The sequence below is a fragment of the Branchiostoma floridae genome, chromosome 1, assembly GCF_000003815.2.
Source record: "Branchiostoma floridae strain S238N-H82 chromosome 1, Bfl_VNyyK, whole genome shotgun sequence".
Taxonomy (NCBI): Eukaryota; Metazoa; Chordata; class Leptocardii; order Amphioxiformes; family Branchiostomatidae; genus Branchiostoma; species Branchiostoma floridae.
Window position 1 is genome coordinate 28,550,222 of NC_049979.1, and position 9,925 is coordinate 28,560,146.

At 43.5% G+C, this 9,925-nt stretch overlaps 1 protein-coding gene across 4 annotated transcripts in view; it reads left to right on the forward strand.

Moving 5' to 3' along the window:
• The window catches only part of LOC118419598 (delta-like protein 1), an 80,858-nt gene extending 73,879 nt beyond the window's left edge, over window positions 1-6,979 (forward strand). For all 4 annotated transcript variants that reach the window (XM_035826057.1, XM_035826065.1, XM_035826074.1 and 1 more), the window contains exons 5-7: window positions 3,240-3,409; window positions 3,978-4,197; window positions 4,793-6,979. In XM_035826057.1, the coding sequence (XP_035681950.1) occupies window positions 3,240-3,409; window positions 3,978-4,197; window positions 4,793-5,472 (1,070 nt within the window). In that variant the 3' untranslated portion in view covers window positions 5,473-6,979. The remainder of the gene's footprint in view (window positions 1-3,239; window positions 3,410-3,977; window positions 4,198-4,792) is intronic.
• Window positions 6,980-9,925: the final 2,946 nt, after the last annotated feature.

Consider the following 9,925-nt stretch of genomic DNA (forward strand, 5'->3'; position numbering starts at 1 on the left):
TAACCACTGTCAGCACCCTGGATAAGATTTAATCCTATCACATGGCTATCTGTACAACTATTACCATATCCTAGAGACACGCTATCGATCATTTGTCCAAACTGTTCTTAATAAGAAGACAGACTGGGAATAAATCATAGAATAGACTTGAGGCTGGACAAAAACAAATGGTGCCGATTTGATGATATGACCGAGGGGAATGTTTGGGTAGGTTAGTGCATTGATCATTACTAAGTAGGGGTGAATACCGGTACACCGTACCAGTACAAAGCCGTTTTTTTTCTTGTTGGACCGGTCCGGAAAAAAACGGACCAGAAAAATCCCATTTCGCCAGTTCTTTAAACGAAGATATGATTTTTAAACGCCAGTAGGAGTCGTATACTTCTCCAAATAGATTCCTTTGAGTTTCACCCATTGACAAGTTTTTACAAAACAATTAGGTCTAGGTTCAGGTCCAGAATTTTCTTTGAACATTTACACGCTAGATATGTAGATAAAATGATATTTGACGTCCTTCATATCCCCAGCGCAGGGATTACACTTGCAGATCACGCACATTTACGTTCTGCTGCAATCACCATTTCCGGCGTAGCCTCCATGTATAAGATTCCGGGCTTTTGGAAAAGCAATAAGGCAAAGAAGATCCTCCGCCGGTCGACTTAATCTGTATTGCCGTAGGGCTAGATCTCAGCAACATATGCCGGGCATTACGCCGAATGTTAAGACGCTCAATCAAGTCTGTCTGGAAAGGAAGCACTCTGTCGTGTGTGCGGAATACTCGTTCTAAATCCGTGCCCCGAAAGCACAGAGACTTCTATCCTCGCGATACTATTAAAGGATATAGACTTGCCGACTACTGATGGTTGTGTGTAATATTTACGGGATGTATAGGCTTACAGAACTCACCACGATATATCTCTGATGAAACGTTACGATACCAGAAGTGCTTGCCATACGTCTCTGTCTTAGGGCAATGTATGTACTACTTTAAGGTACTTCTGCATATTCTATTGTAGGAATGACTCTACCGCTTAGTTCTACCTATAAGCCAAAAATATTCTGGATAACAAAATTCCTGTCCTGTTAATGACATTGAAATGCATATTTTAGCACATTATTTCCCATTTATGTAATTCATATATACCGAACATTTTCTAGGGTACCAATAAATACATGTATACCCTAGCGATATGTAAACATATTGGCAGCGTTTCTATGATTTTGCATATTCATTTGCTGACTTCTGTCACCAATTGCGATAGAGTGGATACAACATACAATACAAAGAAATGGTTTCCTAGATAGTTATATGTCGAAGCCTATTTCTTTAATACTGACGATTTTTTATGAATGGTTGCCTCGGTTCTTCATTGATCTTCAGTAACGTACTGTATTATTACTGGGGCAACTGTCACAACTGCGTCAGTCTTACACTCCTGGTTATAAGTTCAGTAAAAACGTCTCTCACATCATTACGACTTCAAAGGGAAGCGCCATGGAAAAGGGTCGCGGGTTGTGGCAAAAGGTTACTCAGAAATGAGCACTAAGTCTAAGGTCGTGACAGGGAGATTTGTATTGAAAAATGATGGATGAACTCGAGTAAGGGCTGTCAACGAGTCCACAGCGATGTGGAACAAACTATAGAACTCACATTGGGCCCTGCGTACATAGCGTATTACTGTATAAGCGCGTCCCCGGTTCCGAGTACGCATGCGCAGCGATATGAATTGTGGGTAATATGTCAAAGGTGAAAGCCCCTAACTTGTAGACAGTTTTCGTCTCGAGCATTGTCTCGATTTGCATAACAATGTCAAGACGTGTTGTGTTTAAATGTGTCAGAGCCATATTACCCACAATTCATGTTGCTGCACATGCGTACTCGTTACCGTAAACGTGCTTCAATAATGTCCATGTGATAGGTTATCAACCCCTCTTAGTAAAGATATGCTCCTCAACAGTAACAGCAAAACCTGCTGACCCACGTGCCCCTAGGCACTGCAAGGCTATCTACCTTTTATGTTATGGTCCCATTTGAAAAGAAAGGGCCCCTCCGGGTTGTTTACGGGCTGTTATTTCTGCACTTTCGGGCGGGACCGCTACGTGGACCCGTGGGGCACCCTGGCCTAACGGGCTATTTCAGGGCACATTCGGGCCCCTGGATTTTTTCTAACTTGCAGTTTAAATCAACGCGGAACCTGGCGAAAATAGACACCGTCACCTGTCCGTAAAAACACAGTATCCTTGAGTGCACCTGGTCAAGTGCCGGTTAGAGCCCAGCCAGGTAACACCTCCGGCAGGCACGGGTGGAAATTGAACCGTATCATAAATGTGTTGTATACCCTCTGGCGTGATCTACATGGGAGTTGTAAAACACCTGTACTGGAGAGATAAGGAAATTGATGACCTGGCATGAACCGTGTGTACACACAACTGGGACGAAACTGTATTGAAAGTAGGTGAAGGACCAATGATGAGTTCTAAGGAAAGATGACAAAAATATTGTTCACTGGTCACAAGTCTCTACCATACTTTGGCGTCGTGGTGGCGTTATGGTTAGAGTGCATGGCACAGAGGTCTTCGGTTCTAGTTCAATAACAAGCCACCGATGTTGTTGGTGATTGTGTTTATTGTAATTTAAGCGTAAAGACAATTACAGACTTAGTTATGACGCAGTTATGTTCACATACATTAATAGTAATCTTATATTAGCGAAAAAATATGTACAAAATCATAAGGAAGCACAAAATAAACTTGAATTAATAATAGAAGATGATATCGAGTTTGAAGTGGTTTTGAAATGTTCGGTAATAGAGAGGTCAATGTTAGAGTCGCGAAGGTTGAAACGAAAACACTTATGGAATTAACAACAGCATTTCAGTACCAGGGACAAGGCAGGCGAATAACAAAATGACATAGACAAGGCATGAGTTCGTAGAACACAAACCTCCGTGAAGTAATTGTAGTGTTTGCGGTGTGGGCTAAGGCGCCGTTTTGAATTTGATTCGGACTTAAAATGAACCCGGGACCCGGTAGTAATTGGACGCCGTGAACTACCCGTAGAGAGCACCGAGGGGTACTCCCGGTATCCGGCAGTCCACCCGGACAAATTTGTGGCTTCGGAGCCCGGCCGGAGTGGATCCCTGACGGGCACCGGCACAATTGGGAGGTGAACCACCTTCACGGAGGTAATAATGTCGCAGACAAAAGATGATAATCTTCTGATATTTATTTTCACACAGAGCTCGACCCGTGTGACAAGAAGCACCCCTGTCAGAATAATGGGACCTGTCTAGACAGAGAGGACGGCGGTTACGTCTGTCTATGCCCCCGGGGGTACAACGGGGTCGACTGCGAAGTCAGGGTCACCGACTGCTCGGCCTATGCCTGTCTGAACGGCGGAAGTTGCATTGTAAGTAAACGTTCTGTATGGTGAAATTGATAGTGATGGTGATATCGATCTAGTTCAGCTCACAGAAGAGCTATTATTCAATTGGTCGTGACAGAGAGGACAGACGCTGTGTATAGTATGAACAGGTGCATTGTCGTGGGAAATTCTTGTAGCTCTTTTCGAGAAGCACAATGAACAGTTCTGGAAGGGTGCATGCTGGGTGAGTGACACACCCTCAATAGAACGCATTGCTTCTAGTTTCAGTTGATCGCTAACCAATGGACAGGGTCAGAAAAACTAAAACACTGCACAAAAACTAAAATTTCCAGGAGTTTCTCAACTCTGGCACGCCCGTAAAACTTGTCATGCCGGGGTCATGTCCAGAAATGTACGGGGGTATCAAGGATGAGCAGACCAAATTGGCAAGTTCCTGTACACAGCCCGGAAATATTACGTTTCGCGGGTGTATTCAGGCCCGGAAATTCCTGGAAATGTATTCAGGCCCGGAACTTCATGGAAATTTGAGTTTTCGGAAAATACTACGTATGCTGCTACATAACAGTTTTCTTTCGCTTCCATCTATTCCTAGCTGACGCCGGCGGGGTTCCGATGCCTGTGCCCCTACGGTTACACCGGGTCCCGATGTGAATCGACTTTCGAGATCAAAGAGTGCGAAGAGGGTCCCTGTGAAAATGGCGGCACATGTGACGACACGTCAGACGGCTTCAAATGCCGTTGCATGCCGGGATTCACCGGACCGAGATGCGAATCGCTAGTCAACGAATGCCTCTCAAACCCTTGTCGGAATGGTAAGCTTTTCATGGTGTTACGTTGTGTTTCTAACAAACGAATTCGTCAACTGCATTCACGTGATTGTTCCAGACGAAAAACGTTCCTGTTGCAAAAAAAAATAAAAATCATTGCCAACAAAAGTAAGGTGAAGTGTGAATAGCACGGTGCTAACAGTTAGTAGTGTTGCTTTTGTGCAATGGCAAGGTGCTTGGCTCAGAACCCAGAGGCCTTGGGCTCGAGTCCCTGGAGAATCACACCTCAAGCACCTTAAAGAACCCACCTCACCCACCTCGCTTATACTCTTGAGTACAAACGTTGTGTGTTCCGCATACTGTGTATGCAATAAAAACAAACAAATAAACAAACATTGATAAAAGTAGTACAATGTTATACTTTCTTCTAACACAAAGGTATACACGGGCCAATGCTGATGACCAATCACTTCAGATCAGAACGTTAACTCGCGAGAGCTACAGACACGCGTGATCTTCTTCTTATGTACACCTTTGTACTAGAAGAAGTTTAACATTGTACTATGATTGCTACTAACACAGATGAGCGCCCGTAATAAACATTAATGATTTTTACAAATACATATGTGTGTTGCTTCAGGTGGCCATTGCCTGGACAGTATCAATGCCTTCATCTGCCGCTGTCCGCCTGGGTTTGTCGGGGACCGGTGCGAGGTTGACGTGGATGACTGCCTGACCCGCCCCTGTCTGAACGGCGCCACGTGCTCCGACATGATCAACGACTTTAGCTGCACCTGCTCGCAAGGCTACACGGGAAAACACTGCCACATCAACATCGACGACTGCGCGAACCAGCCCTGCCAAAATGGCGGCAGCTGCCAAGATGGCGTCAACGAGTTCGTCTGCACATGCGCGTCTGGCTATGGTGGCGACCTGTGTGAGTCCGCAGACAGCGTTCTAACACCCAAACCCATACAAACAGGGAGAACAGTCGTTAAGGCGCAGAACACGACGGAGAAAATGCTGCTGGTACACATCTACGAGAAGGAAAAGACAGTGGAGGTGTCCCAGCGTGCACTGAAAGTGGTGAAATTGATATCGTACTGCGTCTTGGGACTGACGATCCCGTGCGTTGGCTTTATGGTGGTTATCTTGGTCAGGAGAGGGAGGAATGGTTCGATACAGCGGAGGGCTGATGACGTCAACAACCTGAACAGAGACATCGAGGCGCGCATGCTCGTAGAGGAACCACAGTCTCCAGAGAATAGACCACAACCTGCGAAGGAGATAAACGTTACAAGAGACTCCCTGCTGATTTAGAAAATGTAAACAGAACACCATGTCGCACACATGTCTGATCCCATCTCCACTTGTCATCATGGTCATGAACATAAGGTCTAAAGAACAGAACACATGCCAACACTTTCATCCCCATGCGTAGTCAGAAACGATCAAGATATGATCAAGATATGAGACTGAAAAGAGCTTATGAATGCTACAAGAATGTTCATTAGGACAGAGAGGATGAACACAAGAAAACCGTATTAGTAAGCATGAAACAATGCTAAATGCTACGGTCTCATTTAGAAAGAGGAGCCTATCCGGGCTTACGGGTAGTTTACGTGACACCGTGGGGTGGCTAACGTACTATTTTCGGAGCCCGGCCGGGGCTACATCCCCTTCAGGCACCGATGCAAATTGGACGATAACATCACAGGAGACAACGTTGGCAATCTGCCTCTTCATTCAAACACTGTCTATGAAAACGCCTGCTCATCTTCTGATACCCTTTAGAGATCACCACTCTTATGTACAACAAGCCACGTATAAGGAGCTTTTCCACACCGAAACATCACCGGGGAAACAAAATGGCGGACTCAGTTGCAGAGGATGCCGGGAAAGAGAGCCTCGATATCGACAGGTTGCCTTTTTTATGTCATCGATTTAGCATACAAACTTATTAATGCGTTCTTCAAACAATGTCAGCATTGTCTGAGAATTCACATACTTGGTAGATTTTATTGGTAGTCCGTGTTGTTGATTCAACTTTTTTCACGCTTATTCAACTTTGAACAATCACAGGATTGAGTGCAATAGGAGTTGTTAAACTTAAAGAAACAAATAGCCGAATGAGCAGACTTGAATGCACTGATTGGCGTTGTTTTAGTGCATGCATAGTGAGTGGAAAAATCTGTCCAGTACTCTTCTTAAACCAAAGAGAAACATATCATTTTCTCTGATAGAGAGGTGTTGAGAAGGTAACGCTAGTTTACCTTTGTCTGTGGGGTAACCTATATCCGTTGAATTTAAAAACTAGTGAGAGATATGCACTCGACTGGCGGTGGTTTCAAATAGCAATATTTTCAAAATATTACAGTTTGAAACCACTGTCCGTCGAGTTGATATCCTTAAGAATACAACGGATATATGTTACCTCATGGATAAAGGTGAACTAGCGTTAGAGAAAATGATAAAAAGTTTATTTGTTTGATGTAAATACATTGTTAATTTATTATTATTCCTCATAGACGTCGTTCATAAATGTTACGTGGACATTTTTTTGTCTTTAATATTATTTATTGAAATATGAGAATGTAAATGTGACGATATTTTGTCAGTACTTTGTAACTGAGTCACTGCCTGACTTAACCATATTGACTGTACTGCCACGATCTTAATTTATTGTTAACAAGGAATATTCTGTACATAATTGGTGTTGGTTAGCAGTAGTGTCGAAAGATAAAATTCCCAAAGGGACAGGAGTTGTCAAACAATGATGTACATATTTGGTGATTTTGAATAAAAGTGCACTGATTTTGCTCACAAGCTTGGTATCTTTTTGTCCAGTGTAGCTCAATACATCGTATAGGCTTTCACACTTCTGAGTACGCATGCGCAACGACAGAATTGTGGGTAATGTGTCAAAGTTGAAGGCCCATGACACTAATTTCCATTATGCAAATTGAGACAATGGTCGAAACGACAACAGTTAAAAAGTTAGGGGGCTTCACCTTTGACATATTACCCACAATTCCTGTCGCTGCACATGCGCACTCGGATGTGTGAAAGAGCCTATTGCTTTAATGACCTGTACCCGAAAATCGCTATTATTGTGGCCCTTTGCAAAAAAAAAAATTAATTCGATTACATGTATGACATCCGTTTGCACGTCAATTTTCGTCCGTTTCGTTTTAAATAAAACTGTTTTCGGTAAATCCTACAAAGCAGCTGAAAAATGAGCAAACGTATATGCCAAAATACAGAAACGTGTCATCAATGTAGTAAGAATCAGTTTTAAAGTGAGATATGAAGATGTGAAAGAACAAATAATCTATTTTGTTCGGTATACATACCATACTCTGCGAGTTGAAAACTGTGTCACACAGCTATAAACGAAAACTCTATTCTTCTGTACATCATACTCTGTGTGTTTAGTAATTTGGTTCGACCTTTCTGACCAAATAGATTTCACAATGAAGGCAACATTTTCTTAGACTTTCCACACGCTTGCTTTTAGTTGTCAAGTCAGATGTCAATCATATAATCGAAGCAACATGGCCGGCGTCGCTCGTGTGTCAAGTACATATAACTCGGACGACACACATTAAAAGTTTGTTAGGGCATTTGTGTATACGAAACGTCTGTTGTTGGACGATAATTTGAAATGTTTGTTCAAGGTATACTTCGAATGTGTATCTAAAGTCATTCGGCCATACGCAAATCCGTCATTGCTGCAGTTTCTTGTGCACCCTGCTTGGTATCTCCGTTTAACAGCTGGAGACGACTAATTGAATTGTCGGATTTACAGGTACACGAATTCTTTCCAGTCGGTTGGAACGTGTCCTAATAACAACATGGCGCGCAGAGATATGCTCCGAAAACATGTGGACATTCTGCACGAAGGGATAGGTGAGATAGAACGTGCCTGAAATAGTATAGTAGCTCCAACGTTGTCCCTTTAGCAAAAGCACGCATTTTCTGACTTCATTTGGCTCTCCTCAAGCATAGATCCTCCATTAAGAGTCCTACCCTAGGGACGACCCTAACTAAAACTATGTACTTATTTTCACCTAAAGCCGGGTTCACACGTGCGTATATATTAAAATCCGTATGAGGTCCGTATGGATGTGTAAGCCTCTATCAGGCTCCTTCGGTCACTGGCATGTTATCTGTCTGATATAATAAACTTTATTTGTCCCATTGTCTCCTATTTTTCCAGCGATGTGTGGAGTCTGTCAGAGATTAGAAATTCCATACGGATCTCATATGGACTTGAATACATACGCACGAGTACATCCGGCTTTAGATGAAAATGAGTACATACTTTCGGTTTGGGACGTCCCTAGGGTAGGACTCTTAATCATTAATAAAGGTCCTGTGTTTGAGGAGATACACACCTCGAGCACGTTGAAATGACCCACCACTACCTCGAAAAGAGTAGTAGTCCTTCCCAGTCCATTGGTCGCAACATAGTGAGAAGTACATGGTCACAACTGGAGCAAATAACTGTAGTATTGGGGTCACTGGGCACAGTGTACAGGCTGAGTAGTCGGTCCACCCAATTAGAAAAACTACAACAGCAGGCTAACAAACAGACGTAATGTATGATGTGAGATAGGAGTGCGTTATCAACAACGGCGACCAAGTCTGCTTTTTATAACTTTGTCAGTTTACACTTTCACTTGTTCCAGCAGGTGGCGCTCTTGCGCGTGCTAAGTGAACGATTGTGTGGTCTGTTATTGGCCTTACGAAAGTCGCTATACTTTTGTTGTGTCAGATAAGATTTCTATGTGTTCCTACTACAAACAACATGCAAAATAGATAAGGCCATGTTGATTTGATTTTATGGATGACACCCAGCCCTCTGGGAACCCTTTTCTTTACTTTTGGTAATGGCCGATAATTGATGCGCGCGTGGATATCGTCCATATAATTCAATCAACATGGCCTAACCTGTGGACGGAGAAAAAGGTGACAGGGAGGAACAATACCGCTAGAGGTCGCCACTAAGTAGGGTAGATCGCGAGGCAGTCTGAAGTGAACGGACCGCTGGTCATTCAGATCACCGTCAACTCAACACAACAATACTGACTTCATGCATGGTTTAGGACAGGATTGTAAATTGCGAAACAAGTACTCAGGCGAAGCGTCTCGTGTTAATTGCAGGTTGTGTACAAACATGTTCTAAGTAAATCTAGATATGGAGGCATCTCAATTTCTACCAACTTGGCAACATTTTGAATTTAGAGCCCCCACTAAATGGGGAAAAACATAGAAAACCTATTTTGAGTGGGGTTTTCGTAAGGGGACGGGTAGGAAACTAAACATCGCAAACTTCGAGCGGAACTGGCTTTTATTCTATTGGATGGGGGAAGGGGTGGCGAAACTCCTTCCACGGCGAACTACCTTTATATGCAACCTCCCTTCCCATTCTATTAGTACGCAGAGAGTAAGACAACAGGCGTTTTGCGCCGTTGGACTCGGGCTTTGGGAAGAAGAATGCCCTTCCAAGGCAAACTCCATTTCCCTGCATTAAAGAACGGTAGCCAACTTTTGTCTGGAGTTGGTGGTTCACTACAAATCACCCGGACGGAGGCCTGGCGAACTTCCGTTTCGTATCAGCCAAAACATGTAAATAATTGCCGACTCTTCGGTAGGAGGACAATATGAGAAGAACAGAACAGAGAACTTTGAAACTAAGCCAACCAGCGCCTCAAAGCCTACAAAGGCTATGAACGACCCTCCCCTTAACCGAAACATTCCCTGGCCGTCT